The sequence below is a fragment of the Electrona antarctica genome, assembly GCF_951216825.1.
Source record: "Electrona antarctica genome assembly, chromosome: 10".
Lineage (NCBI taxonomy): Eukaryota > Metazoa > Chordata > Actinopteri > Myctophiformes > Myctophidae > Electrona > Electrona antarctica.
In genome coordinates, this window is record NC_136791.1 from 35,984,405 (window position 1) to 36,009,621 (window position 25,217).

Here is a 25,217-nt window from a genome sequence, read left to right on the forward strand (position 1 = left end):
TGGCTGGTTAAGACTCACCCGTGACTCCTGACATGTGTTGCCTGTTAAGACACATGCATGGCTGGTTAAGACTCACCCGTGACTCCCCCCGACATATGTGGCCGGTTAAGACTCACCCGTGGCTCCCCCCGACATATGTGGCTGGTAAAGACCACCAGTGGCTTCTCTGTGAGGTTAGGGGTAGGGTGTCGGACTAATGCCTGTCGGACTGTTAGTACGTTGGACCAAACACATGCACCCGGTTCAGGCATCTATGGATGCCTCCCAAGCGTCTCCCTAGGGAGGTCCTCTATGCATGTCCCACTGGGTTTAGCAGACCAGGTGGAAGGATTACATCTCCGCACTGGCCTGAGAATGCCTGGGGATCCCCAAGGGGGAAGTGGATAATGTTGCTCAGGAGAGGAACACTGGAAATCTCTGTTGGAACTGTTACCCCCACAACCCGATTCCGGATAAGTGGTTGAAGAACGATGGACGGATATTAATTAAGCCTCAGAGTTAAAAAGTGTTTATTGCCAGGTTTTTCATATGAAAAGACAAAGTCAGACAGACAGATTTCATTACAGAGAACTGATTCCCCGTCCCACAAGGTGTTCATCTTACAATTTATTTATGCTCAATTATATCAGTTGAGCCATATCTCCTTATACAGCACTCCAAAAACATCCAACCCAGCTGTTAATATAGTAGATGTTGTTCTGAAATATGAATTATGAAACTGTGGAATAATTACAGTAATACACTACTGCTGTGATATTGTCACTGCTTTTGCTGATGTACGGATTACCACAGCACAACATGCTACTGTAGATGTTTTTTTTCATATAGGCTAACTGACAAAACAAAACTGAGAAATGCAGAATGCATATTTAATTAGCCAAAAATTCATCATCAAAATCATCATCCAAAATAATTAACATTGTGTTAATGTTAATTGTGTCTAATGTTAATTGGGGATTGAGATGAGAAATCGAATCAAATGTGGTTCTCGGGTTCCACAAGGAAGCGAGTAGCTCCAATGGCTCCATTTATAATGACAGGAATTATGATACTTCATAATTGCTGGAAACTCATAGAAATGTGTTTTGTAAAGATCATAGTGTAATAACTAATAACGTATAATGACTGTTACAGTATAAATTATGCATTATTATAGTGAGTGAAAAGCGACTACATGAGAAAAAGTCCTTAAAGTCGCTGAGAGGCGATGGGATGGGCCAGGTTGTCAGACGCGCTCCGCTCCACAAACAAAAGGAATTCGCTGGGTCCAAAACAATGCGTTTAAGGGTTTTATTAAAGCAATGTAACTCAAAGGGTGCTCAAACATAAAGTAAAGTAACCACAGCGATCAACGTAAATAAAAGAAAGCAAAATAAAGCGGTCAACAAAAGGTATGGCGTCCCACACACCCCCTCTCTCTCTGTGTCCACAGCAGGTGAACAGGTGATGTTAAAGGTAACCTTGGGTCCGCCCCTATGCCCGTCAATCATCCACATCAACACCAGTGACAGCCTACTCATTCCTTGACCAATGTATAATCAACATAACCAAACCAATTCATGGCTCTTACAGTGAGATTACAACTACAAATGGTCATTGGGTGCTTAGAGGACGACACAATTAGTCCTCACTAATGCTCATGATAAAATACAATTTCTTTCTACTCCGTCTGCCTCATAGGATGGCTATATGGACAGTTGGATAGTTCAGAAATCTGTCTACCATCATTAAGCAGGGTTTTATTTTAAGTTTAATGGCTTCCATTATAGAATGCCAACTTTCCAGGAATAGAAAGCCCACAGTTTCTATTAGCTTGGATTCTCCATCCGTGAGAGAACGTCCCCAGGCATCCTCTGAGACACAGATGGGGTAGACAAAGATTGTACCATATTATGAGTATTAGTGAAGACCAATAATATATGAAGATAGGTTCTAAATGAGTGAAGTCGTCCTTTAAGTAAAGTGCAAAGTTTCACGCCTGTTCACAGACACACAGGTGGACGGAAGGATGGATGGATAGGGTGAATACAATCTTATAATTTACCTGTTTTAACTATAGGAAATCTTTGAGAAATCCAGTGCTTGATATTGGAGAGACATGACAATAAACAGGGCACAATTTTCCTGCAATATTGGATTTTGGTGGGATCCGTATAACAGTGGAAATGAATGCACGGGTACAAATAATTTTACCAAAGAGAAGCACATAGATTGAGTACAATAAAAAGCCCCAAAGGGATCCCTGCGGAACACCACACGGGATGCTAGAAGGGTTACTGCACCAAAATGTCCACCAGTGTCCAGCAATTGTGAAGTACTGTATTATAATACTTCACTTTATAAAATATATTTCATTTGACAATACTTCACAAGTATACTTATAAAAGTCTTCATATAATTACAAGCAATTCAAATAAAAAATATATATACTTTTACAGATTTATAAGCAGATTATAAGTATGTTTCTAACAAATTATAGACAATGCATAGCAAGTGTTACCGTGGCAGTACTACTGGTAGTGTGCATACGAAGTCTGGTGCTAATCTGTCCAGCGGGTTGCAAAATCACACACACACACACACACACACACACACACACGAGGGTCGCTCTTATAGATGGCTTGCCTTCTGCAGAGCCGCCGTAAGGAAGTTGCAAAAGTTTGTATAATTGTATAATTTCATGCTCTGTTGAATCCTATTTGTAGTGTTTGTAGCTTTTTACCTCTGGCCGTTATCAGCATCACTAAACATATTTGTAGATGCCATTGAGAACAGTTACTGCTTCACCTTAATTATTGTTTCTCGGAACAAACTTCAGTTGGATTGGCTTAATTGGCTGGAACAAATTGTTGAACTCCAAGGGAATCTGAAACAAGAACATGGAGTTAAAATCAGAACCCAGAGAGTATGCAGCTTTTCACTCCAAACACATGGTCTGGCGTCTGGTATCACTATAGTGAAATCAGTTTTATTCCCACTAAAAATCTGCATACTCTAAGCCAATGTTTCTCCACCTTTTCAGGTTGTGACCCCCCAAAATGATCACAATTGAACTGGGAAAGCACAAGTTGAAGCATTGGAATTGAGTAGCCGATATATAAGCTCACAACTCCTCGCAAATATTTTCGGCTATTTGATGGAGTAAAAGTCACTTCACTGTCACAGTAAAAGCCCCCCTCCAGTAAAGCGATATGAAATTTGTATTTTAGTGCAATTATAAGCTCACCATTGTTTCTTTGCAGGACTCCACATTGTAAGTCTGCAGGAGACGTACAAGCACCATCTTCATGATCAGGACTGCAAAGCGCAGCCCAACACAATTACGAGGACCGATTCCAAATGGCAGATAGACGTATGGGTTTATATTGTGCTTGTTGTCTTTACTGAACCTGCAAAAGAAAAAAAAGGCACATATTCTAAACTGTAAACGCCCCAAAAGTATACATTTCGTATCAATTCCTGTTCCCGGGAATACATGACGACAAATGTTTACTTAAAGTACATTGGTAATTTGTTACTTTATGTTTTGCTGTTTTAGACATCTCTTGTTTTGCTTTTATGTTTAACAATCTCGGACTCCTTTGCATCAAGAAAGGCTTATTGGCTACCATTTCTGGTATTTGCATTCAAGTTCAAAAACTAGTAATGATCAAATTATGTTTTTTGGATGTACAATCCCTTTATGACAGTTTTGCAACAATTCCAATTAGTTGTTGTAAATGCAACAGCAATTTAGTTGGTTAAATAAATGACCAATTGTGCCATTGAAACATGCCCCCTTTCTTCTGCGTGTTTTGTTCTTATGGACATATGTTATGAACACAATATGGTGGTTGTATGACAAGAAAAGCATGTTGATACCGTTCTGGTTGGAAAAGCTCAGGGTTGTTCCAGTACTGTGGGTCCTTGTGTAACAGTATCACAGGGATCCCCACCAGGGTGTTCTCAGGGATGGTGAAGCCATTGACTTCGACAGTTGTTTTGCACATCCTCTCCAGCCGAGGTGCAGTAGGAAGCAAACGCATAGACTCACAAATGACCTGATCCAGGTACTGGAGGTCCATCAAACCCTGATATGAAACAGGAGCCTGGAGCCAAAAGGTAGATTTAATGAATGAGCAGACAGGAGATGTGATCCAGTGAACTTACAGTTGGAGGCCATCGATATTGTCCTTTTCTTTTTGCTGAGGTTTGCGTGATTTGCGCAAAAGGACAGTTAACCCATTTTGGGCGGGAACCCCTTTTGGTGTTTTAAACATTGTTATAATTTAGCTATTGAAAAATAGCAGATCTACAAGCTCATAGCGCGCCACCGAGTGGCGCGCTACGAGCTTGTAGGTCTGCTATATTTGAAAAATCGTGAAAATATTTATTTAAAAAAACTGGAGGATTTAGAAGGATTTTTAAAATCCTAAATGGGTCAAATGATAAGGGACAATATCGGTGGCACCCAACTGTACACTGATGTTCTTGAAATGCATGTTACAGTATGATTGGAAAATCAGTCAGATTGAAAAAGGAGCACTTGTTTTCTTGAGCCGTGTAATCAACACTAGAGGGCAACGAGAGCCAAGGCATCTCATTCTCAGTTATGTGACAGACCTGTGTTGAATAAACTAACCTGACAAATCCCCCCTCCCGAGTCAACACGACACAACGGTGAAATAAAAAAAAATACATAATACATCTGCGAGCTCCCAACAAGCTCACGGATCAGCAGTTTATTTTAGGCGTTACTCAAGTCACCTAAAGACAGCGTGCCTCCGACGGTGAAACCGAGTGGACCTTTTTCAGTCTGACTGGTTTTCCCCAATCGTACAGTGAAACATACATTAATGCCATTGACATCATGTGCTGTGAACTGTCAGCGATTCAAATAAAAAGGATTAGTTCACCCAGAAATTAAAATTAATCTTCTCAACCTTATAGACCCTAGAACTCTTCATAACGCAGCTCTGGCAACACCGTTGTAACAAAAGGTGAAGTTTGCCAACAGCGGGCCAGAACTACAGCAGATTCTCCAAAAGAACTGAAGTCAACATTGACCAGTTCTTTTTGAGTTACCAAAAAGGGCAAAACATTTCCATAAAACTTTTTTGAAGATTTCTTGTGCACCCAAATATCAAACATTGAAATGCTGTAAGTAAAGTTATTTTAAAATAACTGTGTAGTGTGTACCATTAAATTAACTTATTTTAGAGATTTTAGGCAAGCTTCCTGTGTAATGTACTGTACCAGACAAGTAACTTATTTTTGGGAGAACTATTCAGTTACACTTGAAGGAGCTGACACCAAATATAGAATATTTACATACATAATATAATATTACAATAATATATTATTTAATTACATCTTTTGGGACACTGGCATCTAATTCTTCCTGCAAAGTCTTCAGTACATCAGGGTTGGTTGCCAGGTTATACATAATGAAGCTCAGAGTGGTACTGGTGGTGTCATAACCACCAAAGATGAAAAGAAATGACTGGGAGAGGATCTCAGCTTCAGTCAATCCTGTAGCAAAAGTAAACAAAGCTTTAATAAAAACACACACATAAAATGTTGTTGGATATTGGACTTACCAAAAAGTAAATGACAAGGCTTTAGTTTTGTATTTTTTAAGAGGTTAGAACAGATAAATGTGGTGGAAGAAAATCAATGTAATTGAAAAATACAACATCATACCTTTGCTTGGCTGATCATTCTTTAGTGCTTTCTCTGGTATCTCATTCTGAATCATCAGCTGTAGGAAGTCTCGAGTCTGGACAACAAATAAAATGTTACATATCCTATGCCCCTTGTACCAAAATGACCTATCCACAAAAAAATGTTTAGTAGCTTAATTGCTGATTAATCTGATTATCTTTTTAACCTGAAATGGTGTATTAACGGAACACTGCCAATATGTCAATAAATCAAGGATGTAAGACTGACTCAGATAAACATTATTTGACGCACACTTGACACATTTTGGCTTCAGCCTTCCTCAGAGCAGAGGTTCACTTTTTAAATCTGTTCTGAGGAAGGCCATTTCATTTTACGCTCTCAAGAGTTAAAGATCTATAAGGGTCCATTTGGTTACAAACTCTTGAGAGCGTATTTGGTTTCATTTTATGCTCTCAAGAGTTACATTATTGTTAAAATCTGCATTACTTAATTTACAAGAAGTCTACACAATTACAGAATGTAGAAGAATTGATATTTTGATCAACGTTTGCCACAGCATTGAATCTTAGCCAACGATACCAAAATATTCTTCCGTTTTGGGTCTGCGAGACTAAATCTCATCAAATGGTGGTCCGTGGCTCAAATGCCAAATAAATTATGGGCCTTGATATGAAAAGGGTTGAAAACCACTGGCCTAAACAAAACTAGATAAAGTGCCCCTCGGGGCACAGGTCTCCACCAGGGCAGGTCAGGTTGTGGCCTCCTAGTGGCGCTATAATAGGCCAATGTGAAAAGGGTGCCATTTCTTCTTACGCCTTGGATGATTTGAGGCATTTTGTTCCAAAAATGTGTTTTGCAAAAATCCACCTGTTGGTGGCGCTATAACAGGCCAATGTGAAAAGGGTGGGATATATCCTCAGCCTAGTAGGAAAGTCTGTGAAAGATTTCACGTAAATTGCACACTGCGTTCATGATTTGAGGCTTTTTGTTCAAAACGGGCCAATCCTGACAACTTTGAAAGCCAATGTTAGCCAATTAGGGTGGAATATGAAATATCGGACAGATCCGCCTTGAACACATGACTATAGAGATAGTGTGTAACGATTTGCGGGATTTTTGGACAGAATCTGGAGGAGTAATATCAAAAGATGTGTTTTTCAAAAGTCAGCCTCCTGGTGGTGCTATAACAGGCCTTTCTGGAAAATTTGGGGCAGAGGTTCATCGTTGGCATCCAGGGAGTGTGTGAGCAAAATCTGGCATCGACCTTGTTAACGGTGCCTTCACTGTTTATTACAAGTTCAAAGTTTGGACCTTCACCTGATGGAAGATGACGTGATGGAGCGTAACAGTGGCGTAACAAGCCAACACTGGGCAGTAAAGAGGGGTGGTGGGCTCTGCCAAAATGTTACCACTGAATACACAGTATATTATGTATGCATTTTACAGATGGCACGTGGTGCCTAAATGTCACAGGACCCCAACACATCTGCGTGGTAGTTACACCCCTGGAGTGGACTTTGTTTTCTATGTTTGTGCTGCACCTGGACACTAGAGTGGATGTGCATTGTGCAAGCACTATGTTTCTTATCTATAAAAAAACCTTAAAGCACACCCAACCATTAGTCACCTTATCAGTTTCTCTTTTTTGTCAGCTCTGTTGTTTATGTTTGAAGCTATTTTCTTAGTAATGTCGTTAAATGAGTATTTTTGTTTGTTTTTCACACACACACACACACACACACACACACACACACACACACACACACACACACACACACACACACACACACACACACACACACACACACACACACACACACACACACACACACACACACACACACACACACACACAGGTTATTTGCATTGCAACTTTTTTCTACAATAATTAAGTAAATTAATGAGGCTTACAGAGTTATCTGCATGATGCTGGCCTTTAAATCTCTTGATGATATTTAAGCAGAAGTCCACACTCTCTTTTGGGAATAGGGAAACACCCAACAGCTTAAAAAGATGGGATGAGAAGGGGAAGAACACTGAAAGGAGAAAGAATTTGTTATCAACATCTTAGCCTTTGCTACTGTGCTGTGATTGAGGCCATGTATTTAGAGATTCCATTCACTCTCATTGTTGGTCTGTGAAAGTTCTCAATATTACCCTTTTGACACATAATAAACATAAACAATTAATGTTTCTTTGGCTTATTCACCACTAGGCACCAGTGCTCGTGTCACTATTTTCATTTTGCTCACAGACCACAGAAGCAACAGATTAATATGTGCATTTGTATCATGCCCAAGATTCTACCAAAATTCAACCGCTCTTCAACTTGAACAGATTTGAACATGTTTACGTGTTGAAACTACAACCATTTACATCCTGAACATCCTCCATCTACATAAAATAATGTACATAATTTATGTGTGTATATAATTTAAACAAATTATGCTTCAAATATGCATGAACTTACATTAATACATTTGGATTGTCAAAGACATAATTCACTATCGATACTATTGTGTCATTTGAAAATGTACCAACAGATCAGACAACATACTCAGGAAAAAGAATATCCATATTCTCCCGCCTATGTTCACAACGTTCTTGACATGACTGACAAGAGGGTCATCTGGGTTGTTGATAGAGTTGGTATCCACACCAAACGACGCGCTGGTCACAACATCTAAAGCGTAGGGCCCGAAGAACCTAAAACAAAACAAGTTTTTTTAAATTATTATTATTTATGGGTTTTGAGATACGTATTATTTTAACACATATCAACACAAACATTTACCCTGAGACATAACATAAGCATGAGGGGAAACAAAATAGAGGGTTTCTTTGAGGGATCTACAGTGTAATGTAAATTAGTTTTCACTGTAATGGGTCCCGGGATCATTATAATCATTTCCAAGTTCGCAAAAGTCGCAATGCAACATGTGAGCTTGTAGATCAACGATTTCCACTATTTTTTATTTTTTAAGTAAAAAGGTATTAAATATGTATTAAATTTAGTTTTTATATATAAATTATTTGCACTTGCAGGTTACTGCTTGAAAACATACCTTTTAATGTCAACAGATTCATCCAGATTGGTTTTCCCTAGAGTCTCAACGAGTCTGTCTGCATACTCCTGTACATTAGGGAACACCTTCACAAAAGGACAAAACAAACCATTAGTACAATTGTGGGGTATAGTACTGTATCGTGCATCTTCATTCCTTTCATAGGAATACACAAAGAGAGAAATTAAGCTGTCGACTTCATTCCTCTCATAGTGTATTTATTATTGAACACCTTTCTTTTGTCATATTACAGAGCATTTTACACAAAAGAAAAAGAGCACCCCACCCAACTCAGGAGTCGGTTTACATTCTTTAGGAAAAACTAACCAGTTAATAACCACACACACATGGCCATCTCACCAGTGTCACTGCTGAAAATTCACAGCCAACCTAATGTTATTAGGAATTATGTAGGCGGACTGGAAAACAGCTCCTTGTGAATGACCATTGATACATGCCATTTCACTACAGATTAGGACCAAAATGTATTATTACCTGCCTCATCCTTCCACCAGTGAAAGATGGGGATATGGTACTCCGAATTCTCTTCCACCTTTCATCTTTAACTGCTGTCAATCCATCTGCCATAGGCCCCATAAAGTCTTTATCAACTTCCTGTGAACATAATTATACTGTGATTAGCACCACATTTGTCTATGAATTGTGACCATTGTGACAGCCCGAAATGGTCCCGAGCCATGTGTCAATCACCCCACTTTAAATGCCAGTGATTGCACCTGGTGTGCGAGGGTGAGTGTGGGAATTGTGAATGAGGAAGTCAGAGCCTCTGTACACTGTTTGTGGCGACTGTTTTAGTCCATTAAAGTGTGATCGAAGCCTGTCAAGTTGACGTTAATCCCACATCAGAAGGAGCTGCTTGCACCCTAAATATTGGATCCTAAAATAACGGTCCCCTACTAATATGAATTAATCTGTTCAGTGGAAACTGTTACAGAAAGCATCATTATTCTTATGCCACTAGTACTACTGTGATGGAGAGACGGCAAAGAGGGAATAGACAGCAGGAGATCAGTCTGTTACAAAGAACTAGCTAAACAACCACACCCCATGGATTAAACCTTGTGTTTGTTAAACACTGTTTATAGGCTAACCAAATTGTATGAAACCAGAAAAGCACTTCTGAACAACACTTCTGAACTGATCTCCTATGGAGTTATTTTGTTCATAACAATGATAGCTATGGCCATAGGATTTTTGAAATGTTCCAAACTCTAGGCTATATAGCATATACCTGAGCACACATACTGGTTTTAAATAATATCTGACAGAAGTGTTTGTATGAATATGGTACTGTGTAGCCATCTCACCCTGCGGTTGGTAAACGCGGAGAAGCATTCCTTCACCAGGACAGTTTTAATCATCTCAGGATCTGCCACCATTATCATCGGTTTGCGTCCTTCAAATGTCCTACACATACACAAGAAAGAAGTCAGTTCTTATGAAATTTGAAAATAGACATGCAATGATGCAAACAGAAAATTATATCCTTTCTCAGCACCAAATAGAAGATGAGGTCTTTGCTTTTCTGTCATGTTAAGATGACATGGCCCTTGTGCCTGGAGCTCTGTGAGGCCCGACACACTACAAAATACATTTGAGCTGACTTTTTTTCTTTCAGGTAAGCTTCACACACACACACAATATTCACAGGCGCAAGCTGGCAGGTCAACCGCAGTCACAATAAAATGAATGGAACGGTCAGGTTTGGGTTGGCTCGGGTCTTTAGCACATTTCTGCGGTTGGGGGACCTGCTTAATATGAACATATTATGTGTTGTGTAATGTAGCTTTACTCATGACAGCCGCGGAAAATTCTCACTAACGTTTAGTCCTAATGGTCAATTTGAGTAGGTATGTAGGTTGTGTGTGGGGGAGGGGGAGAGAGGATGGACAGTGAGGGAGAGTATGGGACCAGTCATGGTAGCAGTGCAGTGTGTAAAGTTTGTCAGTGAATAAATGCTCCTGTGGTTTGAGACTCCTTTGCCAGTACATCCATGGGCTCTGTATCTGGATTAAACCAAATAATTCCCAAATAGACAATGTCTCTGAGACAACAAGCTAATGTGTTAACCTCACCTTAAGGTCACCCCTCCTAAATACATATATAACATAGCTAGGTTATATTTTTCTTAAAACGAAAATGTTGGGTTTTTCTCTTCGTCCAATGGACAAAAAAAAAATCACACCCGTGTGAACTGAGTGGTGTAAGGTTTTATATAGCATGATCAGCTGTGGTCTGACGTAATGTCTAAGGTATTATATAAGGTAAGGTATTATTTAGCCTCACACCCGGATGTGATTTCACAACTGGCTGTTTTTGTGCAGAAAAAATGACCATGGTTGCTACGGTCATCCAGTTCACCCGGGTGTGATTTAATTACGTCAGAAATTATTTTGAACATAGCAACCATGCTCATTTTTTTCTGCACACAAAAGCCAGTTGTAGGAGTGGTTTACACCACTCAAAAAGCCAGTTGTAGGAGTGGTTTACACCACTCAAAAAAAAATATATATATATATATATATATATATATATAGCTACGGAGGCTTTTACGTCATCTATTCTAGTGTGTTTGATACTGTAGGTTGCCATATAGGTAGGTTATTTCCGTTAGTCGGTCCACGTGGGTACAATTAACCAGAGTTCCGACAACTCTGTTCACTTCTTCTACATAGACTTCTATTGGCGAAGTGCTAGGCGAAGAGTGACACTGGACTCAGGCAATAGCCCAGCTTATTAATGATCTTAAATTCCTTTATTTTAGATTGTTTTTTAGTAATAGTACAACATAAATAAATACATAAATAAATACAACATAAATATTACAGAGACTTTAGTTGTCACTGTGCAATATTCATCTATGAAGAAGTGGGGCCTGCCGGACAGTGCGGCATGCGAGTGTGGCGAGCCTGAACAGACTGCCGAGCACATCATCACAGGCTGCCCCCTATGCAGCCCACCCTCAGAGACACATCATCACAGGCTGCCCCCTATACAGCCCACCCTCAGACACATCATCACAGGCTGCCCCCTATACAGCCCACCCTCAGAGACACATCATCACAGGCTGCCCCCTATACAGCCCACCCTCAGAGACACATCATCACAGGCTGCCCCCTATACAGCCCACCCTCAGAGACACATCATCACAGGCTGCCCCCTATACAGCCCACCCTCAGAGACACATCATCACAGGCTGCCCCCTATACAGCCCACCCTCAGAGACACATCATCACAGGCTGCCCCCTATACAGCCCACCCTCAGAGACACATCATCACAGGCTGCCCCCTATACAGCCCACCCTCAGAGACACATCATCACAGGCTGCCCCCTATACAGCCCACCCTCAGAGACACATCATCACAGGCTGCCCCCTATACAGCCCACCCTCAGAGACACATCATCACAGGCTGCCCCCTATACAGCCCACCCTCAGAAGCTGGCCTTTTTTACTTAGGACCGGAGACGAGGGCATGGCTGCATGACACTGAGTTGGCCATCTGATGATACACGAAAGAAGAAGAACTGTGCAATACTTTAAAAACAGTTGTCATGTTGCACACATGTCTATAATTGCTGATATTTGCGCTACCATCGTTGAAATTAAACAATGTAATTCAAACTTCAGCTTGTCACACTCAAGGGCTGCATGAACAGCGCTCGAGTGCTGTTTTCTGCAATTAACCATCTAGAATTCCAAATATGGAGCTGACTTACATGTCCGAGTCTGACATCATGAATTCCAGATTTGGACATGGCTAACCTTGGAAATCCATATATGAACATATAGCTGACTCATCGTGACATCACCGGGATGACACAAGCATTATTCTGGCAGGCGTAATAACTGGACAGGACTCGAGATACTATTCTACACTCTACATTCAAGACCCTTCACCTCCAGGACAGGCTTATCAGTGAGTCACCTCCAGGACTCTTATCATCAGAATTCTGGCAGCTCTCCCCTTTGACTAGGGCTTCCAATTGCCGTTGAACCACCTTTCAAACTACACAGGTTAGATAATCTCGGTTGAGTTCCTATCGGACACCACTGTGGCGGGTCATCGTCTTCAATTAGTATTTTACATATCGTTGATGTGGGGCAGAAACCGCCATCTCCATATTTTAGAACTTAAAATGCAGTGTCATACAAAAGTAGCAAAAATAGCAGATCTATAAGCTCACAACACCTCACGATGCGACGTGTTGTGAGCTTGTAGATTTCTGCTATTTTTACTATTTTAGAATTTGAATCCTGAAAAGTAGGCCTAAGTTTTGGACATATAACTTTAGATCTTTATTTTTACCGTGAAAAATACCATATAGGCTATACCGCTGCATTTTGTTAGATACTGTAAATAGATACTAGATGCCATACTGAACTGTGAAAGTTTTGTGTTAACTTAGTGTCTGAATAGAGCGTCGCAGTCCCGCCCCCTTTCATGACGACACCAGGCCCAGGAAATAGTTTCCAATGCATTTTTCCCATAGACATTTCAAAACGAATTTATTTAAAGTCCTTATAAGCGTTGTACAAAGCCAACTCTTGTCGTGACAAATCATGACAACAAACACAATATTTTGGACCAAACAAATAATTACAACGAAGAAAAACAACAAAAAAAACGTTTTCTTCTTCTTTCTAATTATTTGTTCAGGAAAAATTATGTTTGTTGTCATGATAAGAGTTGGCTTTGTCCGCGGCGTAAACGTCTTTAAATAAATACTTTCTGAAAAGTCTATGAGGAAAATGAACGGGGATTTCTTTTCCGGGTCTCTCGAGGGGGCGGGACTGCGACGCTCTATAGTAGTGATCTTTTTTTTTTTTAGGTATTTGTTGCAACCTCAAGAGCCAATACAGTATACAGTAATAATAAAATAATTAAAAAAAATACTATTTAGTATTTACTATAAGCTCTTGCAGTTATCTGGCATATGTAGTTCTTCAAATAAGTAAAGTGTTCATTTAATTCTTAACATGTAAAATGGACCTGTACATGTTTTACATTGTGTATTAATATTCACACTCAAAATGGATGGTTAAAATTTGGGACTTTGTTGATATATTATTCACACTTTCACACAGTTTATAATTGTAACATACAAACAGATGAACTTCATGATTTTTTAGCATTCTGTGAATTTAGACAGTTACACAACTTAAATCAATTACAAGCTGAAGAATCTGAAGAATTAAACTTACCCCCACACATTCCCATACTTGCTATAGCATTCAATGTCAAAACGCTCAATGCCCTATGACATTTCAGGAATAATAGTATTAGTATTACAGGTTAGACAGAGAATGCAGAAATGCCAAGAAGGAGAAAAGTAACCATAACATTGTACCATGGTGATAGCATTAGCAGCCTACTATAATTATTATTATTATACATTTCATGCCAAAAAGCCATTTTAAAAAGTTTGAACCATTAGATATTCGACCTAACTGGAAAGGTCCCATTACGTAACCTTTAGTATGCCAGGCATAAATGAGTAAAATGACCTCGGTTCACAATAAAACATGCATTTGGCGACCTCTGGAGTCAAATAATTATATCGGTCAGCACTCAGCAATTTCATTTTCATGCTCACAGGCTGCACTGATGGAGAATGAGATCACTTACCCTTTTCAATTGGTATGGCAAAGTTCCCAAGAAGGGCAGGGGCTTTGGTCCTGGAATCCCCAGCTTTTTGAAAAAGCCATGATATGGCCAAAGACCATATCTAGATGACACAAAAGCAGGATGCCCATAATAATTATTGTTGCACAAGTTGCAATCACATTTGCAGCATGATCATAAGATTGTGCAACAGTTACATTGAGGAAATGTAGAGTATTGTTGCGGTTAATTGGCTTTGATTTGTAGCTGTTGAGCTGCGTAGAACTTAAATGTCAATTTGTCATCATGTATTATATCAGCTTTGTGTATGATTTATAAAACTAAAAAGTTCGAGAGCAGGTGTTTTTCCACATATGTAATGGCATTAATTTGACACATACAATTAACGGCAACGCACACGCTGTCTGTCACTTAACACACAAATTTTGACCAGTCATACTGTTTGAAATGACGTAAACAATGTTGAACATATGCCTAATGGCGTGCTATTGTCTGTAAATATGTAGAAACATTGTCGCAATTAAAGTCGCAACGTTCTGGGGTTCTTCTGTTTGTAGTACAAATGGTGTATTATTCTCGGACGTGACAATAATAAGGCAAAAAGGTTTAACGAAAGACATGGGTATTGCGTATTGGGTATAACTGCGCAACTTGAGGAATGCAAAACAAGAATTGAAGTAGGCTAAAGGCGGAAGGATACTCACAATAACAGCAGAGTAAAACACAGAACAAGAAGTGTCCACGTAGTCGCTGAAAACAACGGCAAGGCAAACATTCCGATCATTGTTCGTTTCGCCTGCTTCCTTTTCTCTAAATAAAGTGAAATACAAACAGACTTGTGTTTTATAGCCTAATCACCCAAAGCCAAAGGCTGGGAGGAGCAAAGATCAGTGGAGGAGGGGTCAACGTCAGTCTCAAGTTCATAATAATTAATTGACAGATGTTCTTATTGTCCTATAATATGAGTCATGAGTCTAGAGAAATGATCGCTTTCGCAAAATATTAAATTGGGAGTGTTTGTGTAAAGTCGTGCTAGAGTAGGACAGCCTGGGTGCGACTGCGACACTTAATTTAATTAAATTAGAAAAATGAGTCAGACAAAGATAAGATTTCTCAAAAACTGCAGACTAATTAACTTATTCTTTAATACTTAGTTAATACTTACTTGTGACGTTGCCTATGAAAGATTAAATATAGATAAATACGGTAGTCCTACAACTTTTCCCCGTCGTTGACGGTAGATGGCGCTTTGAGTCAGACTCACCCATTTCGACTGTTTTGATCCCTAACATGTGCCGTAGACGTCACTGACCGGAAGTGTTTTAGACGCACGATCGTGCATTTCATTTGGCACGATTTGGAATTATATAAATAGTCGCCTGTCATTGAATGGAAATAGAAGTTGCTCATATTGAGAAAACTTAATCGGGTCAAACTGTAAGGTAAGGAACTGTTATGTGGTTTATTTTCCAATTCCTATAGTGCCGAATGGTAGCGTTCGGAGATGTCCTTGGCCAGGACAGCTATCATTTAAAGAAACACTATGGTTTTCAATTTAACAGTGTCACTGATAACAGATTTATTGTTTTGAATTTGAACATATATCATGGCATGGGACTCTGGGAGTGAATGAGCTATGATTGATTGATTAATTTAAATATTTATTAACAGTTTGCACTGCAGAATTGCAGTACATTTCAAGCACAACGCAATACAAAGACTTAACTGTGATTGGACGACCCAATAAAGCATTACACTTGTTTACAAGAGGGTCCACCTTGTTCAATTCATCATAGTAAGGGCATTTTATCAGGTATTTGACCAATCTGGGAACTAAATCGTTACCAAAACATTTCTTCACCAATGTGTTTCTAAAGGTGTCTAATAACATGTACTAAAAGTTTGAAATTCAACTCCCGTGGGAAATTGAGTTTATTAGCATAATATGTGACCATACCCATAACATCCTATATAAGGCAAAAAAGTCCAAATTTCATCATTCTTTAAGTAGCATGTGACATATGAAACTAGGGGGTTTTCATGATTCTGAATCCATTCCAAGCATTAGTTTTGCACAAAAAACACTCCTTGGGCTAAATTGGGCCATATCCACTTGACCAAATGGGCTGACCTCATCACGTTTGTGAGGCCGTTTTCCCCACAAGGAGTGTTTTTTGTGCAAAACTAATGCTTGGAATGGATTCAGAATCATGAAAACCCCCTATTTTCATATGTCACATGCTACTTAAAGAATGATGAAATTTGGACTTTTTTGCCTTATATAGGATGTTATGGGTATGGTCACATATTATGCTAATAAACTCAATTTCCCACGGGAGTTGAATTTCAAACTTTTAGTACATGTTATTAGACACCTTTAGAAACACATTGGTGAAGAAATTTCTTGGTAACGATTTAGTTCCCAGATTTTCATAGATTTCTCTTACTATCAAAACATTTAGAGACGTACAAATATACACTTCTATCCTACTATAAATGCGCCACGTCTGTCTGTCTGCGTGCGTATGTGTGTGTACGGTTGTAATGCACGCAACTGGAGAACCGTTTGCCCCACCGACTTCACATTCGACACACGCGTTCCACACCCCCGATTCTCCAGAACCACCACAAAAGGCTCTGGTCAGGCTCTGCCAATGGGCCGAATCAGCCTAAATCCCCTCACCTGTGCCTCTCACCTGTGCAATTTCCAGCCTCTGCCTCAGCCAATTGAGACTTCAGACAACAGGCAGGCAGACAGACAAATACAGAGATCTCCATCCATGTGGGACACAGACAGACAGTTAAAATGGGTGCTATGACAACGGGTATTGATACTACAGAGATCTCCATCCATATACAGTATGGGCACAAAAGGGACACAGACAGATAGTTAAAACGGGTGCTATGACAAGTTGACAAGGGGTATTATTAGGTTCCCAAGTTGCAAGTAGGCCGGTAGCTGATGGGCATGTACAGGTCTAGTATAGCCAAAGAACAGAACAGGAATTCAACATAAAGGAGGTAAAAAGGGAAAAGAAACATACAGTGAGGGGGGAAAAGGGGTGGGGGGGTGATAGCATCTACGGTAAGTTGCTTACGACCAGGTGGGCCCGGGGTGATAGGTGGGTGCCACCAAGTTAGAGTGGGCAGTGCACCCCCTAACTAAGGTAAAGTATACATGTTTAGAACATGCTTAAACATTCGACAATTTAAGGTCTAATATTTCAACAATTGCCACAAAACAATTTTGGGGTATAAGAAGTTGAAGGATAAAATTAAGTCTGATAATGTACCGTGCATGTTCACATCAAGTATAGGCATATACTTTTAACATAAGACCATTTTTCAAATAACATTTGATTTGACAAAATACTACCAATGTTACCTGTACATAAGAGATTCCACCGGGGCCCTCTGATTCCCAAACAACCTCTATTGCAGCACATCATATTGTAGGTACACACTCACCAAACCTGGGGTCAGCTCCTCTTTGTCATGTCAAATCCATTTTCAAAGTTATGTCAGAAAACATGTGGTCAAATATCAAAAAATGTCCTATAGATTCACACAGACACGCTCTCTTTATGCAGTGGCTGGCATTTCACAGCAGATAGTTGTACTGCCTGACTAAACACATGTAAACTTATTCAGTGAAGCAGGTATGGGGCACACTACATTGTCAGGTGTGAGTAATTATACTCCACCCAACTACAAAGCACCTGGCAATTTGTGTTCCCCATGTATGGATGTATGTATATCAGGCAGCTATTCTATAGGTCGAGACTCGATACGTACATCTGCAGAATAACCTCAACAACATGACAATGAAGGTTCAATGTTGTCCACATGCATAAGCAAAGACATTTAAATTAAGCTATACCACTTGATCCTCACTCATGGTCAGGAGACAGGTACCCTTAAAGTGTAATTTGGTCACATTGTGTACACTAAGAGTTCCAAATTGATCAATGTCTGAGGAAACCAGAACTGTAACTGTACGCAAGTTGTAACGATACAGAAACCTTTAACACTGATGATTTTACTGTCTATAATTTGCTATTTGGTGGCAAATTATTGTTATCACTCAAATGTCATTACTGTGACCTGTCTTTCCAGACATCATCCATCATCATGTTTCTGACCATGGCATTATTGCGGAAAGGTGTCCCAGGGAAACAGTGGATTGGAAAGTACCGTCGATTTCGACCCGTCACATGGCAGATGAAACGCAACATGGTGGCGCAGTTGGAGCGCGAGGCTGAGAACGAGTACTGGATCAGCAGGCCGTACATGACTCGAGAGCAGGAGTTTGGCCATGCTGCTGAGCGGAGAGCACAAAGGTGGAATACCATCAGGGACAATGCCTTCCGCAGGAACTTTCCCGAACACAAGTACATCACAGACCACCTGGGTCATCTGAACACTACCAAAACATGGTCAAGTTAACTGCTCAGTTGTGACATACTTTATATCCTGTGTCATGAGTGACTGTGTAACTTATGTATGTAGGCAATCTCTGTTTTGTATGCCGATTTAATGCTGCGGTGGGTCTCTTAAAAGTATCTTGCTGATTTATGAACCAAATCCAGACTATATTAATTCTGTCACACAGAAAAGGGGAGTTGTTTGACCAACATTTCACTGTCCCCTAAGAGACACTAGTCATGCAGACAGGTTCTTTTTTTATTAATATGTAAAGTAGTTTGGACTGGCTTGTTTGTATCAGCCAAGCAACAAGTATATTTGACTGTTTAAAATGTGCTAGACCCCTGGGAGCTGGATTGCTGAAATACATAATAAATTGCCATATCATAAAAACATAAGCAATCATGTCAGCTGTGTCATTTGTTCATTGTGTGTTCATAGTGTCAATGTGAAACAATCTGGCAGTGACCAACTGACCATACATCATTTACATTGCAATGTATGCTATACATGTTTGTTTTTATTAATATCTTGTCTTTAAAGTGAATTATTTGTAGATTTAATACATTTTATATTAAATGCTCGCTGTTATGGAATAGCAGGCATAGATAGGCTTACGAGTTGATGCCTTTTCAAGGGTTCAAAATATTGTAAAAGCACCCAAATAATTATACTAATGGTATTGTAAGACAGACAGACATTCGTGTAGATAATGCATAGTGTGGTTTAGTGATCCCACTTTAAAAAGTGGGGTGTTATTTTCTTACATAAGTATCCCCTGGACCTGACAATTTTACCATTACAGCAACCAGCATAAGCTACACATTGGTGGAAATGGAACAAATGATGTAGGGTACTATTTGTTGTTAATCAAATATGTAGGATACAGTCTACCTTCAATCAGTATAGTCCACCAATTTACCGGACTTTTATAAGCTACATAATATTCATGATAGCTTATCATAGTATTATAATATGCCTAATTCGTTATAGCCTACATTCATATACTTTTTTGAAATACTGGAAATTATTAAATGACTCGTTCCCACAAATTGGAACAAGAGAGAGAGTGAGACGCCATACAGAGTCTAAATACTATTTAATGCACTTGAACTTGATTGCCAATCAATTTCGTTGTCTTTATACAATGACAATAATAAAGATATTCTTCTGATTCTGATCAAATGCGAGAAATTCTCCATATGTGGCAGACTCGCAGTCCAGAGGAGAGTGGCAGGATGGATATAGTTTCCTCGCCATCTCAAAGCATGCATTCCGCAATTCAGGCTTCAGCCCCATCTTTCTTCAGCACTGTAGGCTACGTCGTTGCTGTGGGACGCGAGTCGTGATCGAACGATGGCTGGCTGGCTCCCTCCCTCCCAGTCACCACACCCACCCCACCCCACCCGTTTGTTAGCTGGGCTGGGGCATTACGGTTTCTGTCAGTGACCGACCAGCCTCGCTCTCTTTCTCTTTAGACTCTTGAACGGTTTTTCCCATGGGATAAAAAAGAACATGATGTTGTGATCTTTAGCCTGTCTTGGGAGTTGAAGCTCTGGGCTTTACATTTATGGTCCACTGCTAATGTGGCCAAAATGCGTCGTTGACCATTGACACCGAGTCGACCAATGGTGGTTAGGTGGGTGTTTAATTTGTCGCATTCACATTTCACACAGTGCATTAGCTGGGACGCGTTAATAAAGTGTAGTGTTGTCGCATGTCCAGCAGATGGACCCGTAAGCATATTGTATTACCTGTCAGAATCTGGTCCCACGGCCCCTCCTTCCTCTTAAACTCCCATGCGCGTCCATGCTGATGTGCGCTCACGCGTTGTTTTCCTTCCCCGAGATGCGCAGGGATGCTATTGCACCGTATACCACATCCATCCCAGCACACAACCCTCCCCAACTACCCGCATCACGTCTCAAAAGAGGGGAGACCATGAAGAGAGACGTCTGGAGCGCTACGCCCCTGGATAGAAGATCTCCCTCCTTGCAGCTCCATGCACCCACGGAGCACTGAGTGAAGCGACAGGATGGCAGGGGGTCGCAGAGGACTTGTGGCCCCTCAGAACACTTTTTTGGAGAATATTGTCAGGCGATCGAACGGTAAGGATTAGATTGATGAATTGAACAAGGTGGACCCTCTTGTAAACAAGTGTAATGCTTAATTGGGTCGTGAGTTTGTGCTTGAAATGTACTGTAATTCTGCAAACTGTTAATACATATTTCAATCAATCAATCAATGGAGTTATGTAGCCTACATTAAACTTTAAAAAAAAAGACAGCAGCAGCCAGTCCATTTTTAGAAACGATTATCAAACATTTCTAATAATATACGAATCTAGCTTAAACAGACAATTAAGCATCGGAGTTGCAAGTATTGGGCACTTGTGATCAGATGGCCAACAGCCCCTCTGTGAAGTTATTTTTCTGTGTTTATGTTTACGTATACTGTATTTTCTACCTACTCCTCAGTCGTAAGCCTACCCCAAATATTGGATTCAGAATATCAATAGGTATTCGTATTGTAGACTAGCATGGGATTTCTGGTGAATGAAGGAAAAGTCTAGGCTAAACATCAGTGCAGTGTGTGTGTGTACTGTGTGTGTGTGTGTGTGTGTGTGTGTGTGTGTGTGTGTGTGTGTGTGTGTGTGTGTGTGTTCTCTCATCCTGCAAAGTGCATATGCTGCATTTACAATATCTGTCTACTGATGCCTTGGTGGGAATTGAACCCCTATAATGCAAGCTCAGATACAACTGATCTGTTGTAAGAGATTATTTCCATGCATAATGCTCTCTTGGTCTCTCTAAACTAGATACAGTAGACTATCTTCATAATTCTCGCTTTTGTTTGAATTCAGACAAAAGCCTAAATTGTAGAACCTGACTACAATGAACGATGAACTATTTAAGACCTGCAGGTATAGGCTTACTGCAGACAAAATATAAATATTTTTATTCAGTTTGTCAATTTTGTACATTTATATAAACATGCAAGCAATTGTTAAGTATCATAAAAATGTTTTATGAAATACAACATTATGTATAGGCCTAAAGCCTGGCACACAAACTCATAAGTGAAGCCATAATTCTACACAGCCTACTACATTGTCGTTATGTGGTATTATAACTAAATTATTATTATATTAAGTGTAGCCTATTTTAACATAATACGGTCACAATATGTTGACAAAATATTACATTAGGCTACCAAACAATTAGTTATTTATCATCTCAATAAAACAAACCAAAAGGTTCTGACTTAATATTATAATACTCAATATTGTGTTTTGCATAATCTGCAGATCACTGAATATGTTATGAGATAATGTATTTTCATAAATGAATGGGGAGAACTATGAGTCACAAACTCACAATAGAACAATGTTAGAATATATTGTTGTATATTCAGCATTTTTGCCCCTCTACCTGTAATATCTCCTCTTAATGATTGGCCTCACACAATTTCACCCTTTAGTTATCCAAAAACACAACACCTCTTCTCCATTTAAAGGGGGGAGAAAGAAAAGAACACATTACACATTGTAAGAGCTGTATTTGTATTTTTGGCAAAGTTGAGGTACAATGTCCAATGTTGTTTGATAAGGCCGAACTTAACATCTGTTCTATGTGCATCATCCTCAGACTATGCAGTTTTAGAGTGTGTATGTACTATGTTTTGGACATTTGAAACCTCCCATGTCATTCCCATTTTCACTCACACAGTAGCTTCCAATTTCTCTAATAATTGAGAATACTTGAAATTTTTGCATATTCACATTTATGGTCGAGAATATCATAAAGTGTTTTTATCTAAAAAATCATTTTAAAACCAAATTGAAATGACAAGAGCTTGATTTTGAGTTTGTAATTATGAAGTTTTAAAGACTAATGTTAGTAATATTATTTTATGTCATTTCCATATTATTACATATGGTAGAGAATGTTTTTGGGAACAAGTTGTGTCATCATAATCTTGATAGAGATACAACAGGAGCACTCTAACTCCATCACTCACTCACACCAATTTCCTGTCTACAGTCTTTCCTTTCCTGCTGTTTACATTTCTGTTTAACAGCAGGAAAGGAAAGACAGGAGAGTGGTGTGAGTGATGGAGTAAGAGTGTCCCTGTTGTATCTCAATTATTATGACACAACTTGTTCCCAAAAAAATGGCACCCAGTTAAGAACCTGGTGGGTCATTTTCATTGTCCTTGCGTCCAGTATAAGACAATGTAATATTGATATGTTACTAATGATGCAGTTGGAGCTGAAAAGTAATATAGTACAAATGAGTTGTCCCTGTGTAGATTTATATTACATTACTTTCATATTGGGTGGGTGGGAAATACATCATTTAGTTTTATTTCATTCTCGTTGTCCCCCTGAGTTGGTCAGAGAAACCAAGCTTTGGGTGAAATTCTCTCTGAAGTTTCCCCTATATCTACACCTCTGGGTGTTTGGATCTATGATTTGTAAACCATTTCAATTCTGAAAATCAAATGTATATTGTTATTGCAATGACCTTGGGCAGTTCAGTGTGGAACAAAATATAATATAATAATATAATATAATGTAAAAAAGTCTAGATTATTAGTAAATGTATACTCATTTATTTCACCCTCAAATTAGTAATGTTAATGTAGATCTGCCTGGAAGAGCTCCATTCATGATGGAATAGATTGTTACATGATTACATCCATGTCTCTCTTATCTATAGCTTTTAGATAAATGTGTTCTATAATTTGCAAGTCATTATTTAGCTTTCCTAAGATAAAATGAATAACTTAAATTACATGTCAATTTGGTTATTTCCCCTGAGGTTCTCTATTGCTGTGATGTAAAGAAAAGCCATCCTCTTACACAGCCCCGTAGGGACATGAGCATAGACTAGTTCTTGTTTCTGATGTGTAAATAAGGTCTCTTGCTTTACAAACTCTCATGTTAGCTCGAGTTTTTAACCAAAATTGTCTCAGAAATCTTATACCATCAACAGCCAATGTGTATCCAAGTATCAACTACTTGTCCTGTCAAAGTGTGCTTGAGCTAGACAGACTGAACAGTGAACACGCAAACTAGCTCACTCATTTTAAGTTGCACTAGAAAACAATGGCAGGTAAATGTCTGACAAAATGTGAAGCACACCCATGCCATCATGCGCTCTGTCAGTGCAGGGACTGATCAAGACTATTCCTGTAAATACACTGGAAATAGTTGGCCACGTATAAACGGCACCAATATTCTGTAAATGGGTTAAAAGAAAAATCAGTCATTAAAATGTTACAGACCATAGAATCATTGAATCAAGATTGGATGGCAGTACAGTGCCATTAACATCTCTCTTCAAGATCAAATTTGCCTTTAATATGTAGCACTTGAAATTATAGATTTTCCAGAGTCCAGACTCCAGAGTAGACACAAAATCCCAGCATCCTAATAGTACAGTAATTTGACTGAAAGGCTAAATGACCAATGCCTACCCAGTTTCAAGTCTCACAGTGTTTTTCCACACCTTTTGAACATGAATGCATGGCAGTGATTGCGTTTAAGGACCAAATATAAACATACACACAATATAAATAAAGTTAGATTGCTTCTCCACAATACAGTAATAGTGCCCCAGGGATTGGTCCTGGGACCACTTCTGTTCATTATGTAATCAGTCTCAATAAAAACAAAATCCAACACAAATGGTATGCTGATAATATTGTGTATACTCCAAACCAGGCTCTTGTCAGGTACAACTTGCTTTTAACACTGTTTTGAATTGTGACCAAACAAAATCAAATCTTCCATCAATGCATTCTTCAGGGCTCTACGATTGAGTCTGCATTTAAAGGTATATTCAGTGATTTCACTTAATTCAAATATCACTTTTTTTTGTTGTGATAATCCTCCCTACTATAGAGTGTGCTGACCATATAAGTAGTTCCTCCCTGTCCCCAGTTAACCCCTGGGGTAAAAAAAACCTTAGGTTTCGTTTTTGGCTGGGTGGCCTTCCGCCAATCATGATCGAGCGGGGGCGGGCCTTGGTGTGCGTGCTGTTGGCCTGTCGCGTGTCCCCCCACTACTGTAGTGCGTGCATGTGCACATCTTGTTACCGGGGTGGACCGGGGGGGTTTCCAAATCCCAATCACTGAATGCTCCTTTAAAGGGATATTTCACTTTCAAATAAAGTAAACATTAAAAAATATATCAAAAATAAAAGAGGGGCGGTGTCGCCTCACAGCAACAAGGTCCCATGTTCGATTCCTGCTGGGGGGTGCTGGGGGCGTGTTCTCTCCTCCGCTTCATCAGCGCCCATACCCAGAGTTGGGGTTGGCGAAAGGGCCTTTCTGTGTGGAGTTTGCATGTTCTCCCCGTGTCCCCTAGGGCAGGGGTTCTCAACGTTTTTGGCCGGGGACCCCCGAAAATGC

The 25,217-nt window shown here is 39.6% G+C and overlaps 3 protein-coding genes across 3 annotated transcripts in view; 2 read left to right on the top strand and 1 right to left on the bottom strand.

The window, feature by feature from the left end:
* Positions 1-498: 498 nt before the first annotated feature.
* Positions 499-15,185, bottom strand: LOC306930658 (cytochrome P450 3A56-like). Its single transcript, XM_079511737.1, has 13 exons — positions 15,080-15,185; positions 14,379-14,478; positions 13,955-14,007; positions 10,058-10,157; positions 9,225-9,344; positions 8,730-8,815; positions 8,222-8,370; positions 7,576-7,700; positions 5,683-5,758; positions 5,351-5,511; positions 3,862-4,088; positions 3,227-3,389; positions 499-2,866 (listed from the first exon to the last, which is right to left on the bottom strand). Exons 1-13 carry the CDS (start codon positions 15,157-15,159, stop codon positions 2,789-2,791), a joined length of 1,518 nt encoding a protein of 505 aa, XP_079367863.1. The 5' UTR covers positions 15,160-15,185; the 3' UTR covers positions 499-2,788.
* Positions 15,186-18,518: 3,333 nt separating this feature from the next.
* On the top strand, positions 18,519-18,821 carry mrpl57 (mitochondrial ribosomal protein L57; the record flags this gene model as incomplete). The annotated part of the gene is made up of 1 exon (XM_079511916.1): positions 18,519-18,821. The coding sequence occupies one exon, from the start codon at positions 18,519-18,521 to the stop codon at positions 18,819-18,821; it is 303 nt and encodes a 100-aa protein (XP_079368042.1).
* A 2,014-nt stretch (positions 18,822-20,835) lies between these two features.
* Positions 20,836-25,217, top strand: part of kcnh1a (potassium voltage-gated channel, subfamily H (eag-related), member 1a) — a gene marked incomplete at its 5' end in the record, with an annotated part of 56,117 nt that continues 51,735 nt past the window's right edge. Inside the window, one exon of the mRNA XM_079511735.1 lies at positions 20,836-20,908. Coding sequence (XP_079367861.1) covers positions 20,836-20,908 — 73 coding nt within the window. The remainder of the gene's footprint in view (positions 20,909-25,217) is intronic.

What these genes read in the sequence shown, in the direction of transcription:
- LOC306930658 (XM_079511737.1), bottom strand. Translation starts at nt 15,159, where the DNA reads ATGATCGGAATGTTTGCCTTGCCGTTGTTTTCAGCGACTACGTGGACA. An exon ending in TGCCATACCAATTGAAAAGG is followed by an intron (nt 14,008 to 14,378) that starts GTAAGTGATCTC and finishes GAAATGTCATAG; the next exon opens with GGCATTGAGCGTTTTGACAT. An exon ending in AAGTATGGGAATGTGTGGGG is followed by an intron (nt 10,158 to 13,954) that starts GTAAGTTTAATT and finishes GTGTATGTGTAG; the next exon opens with GACATTTGAAGGACGCAAAC.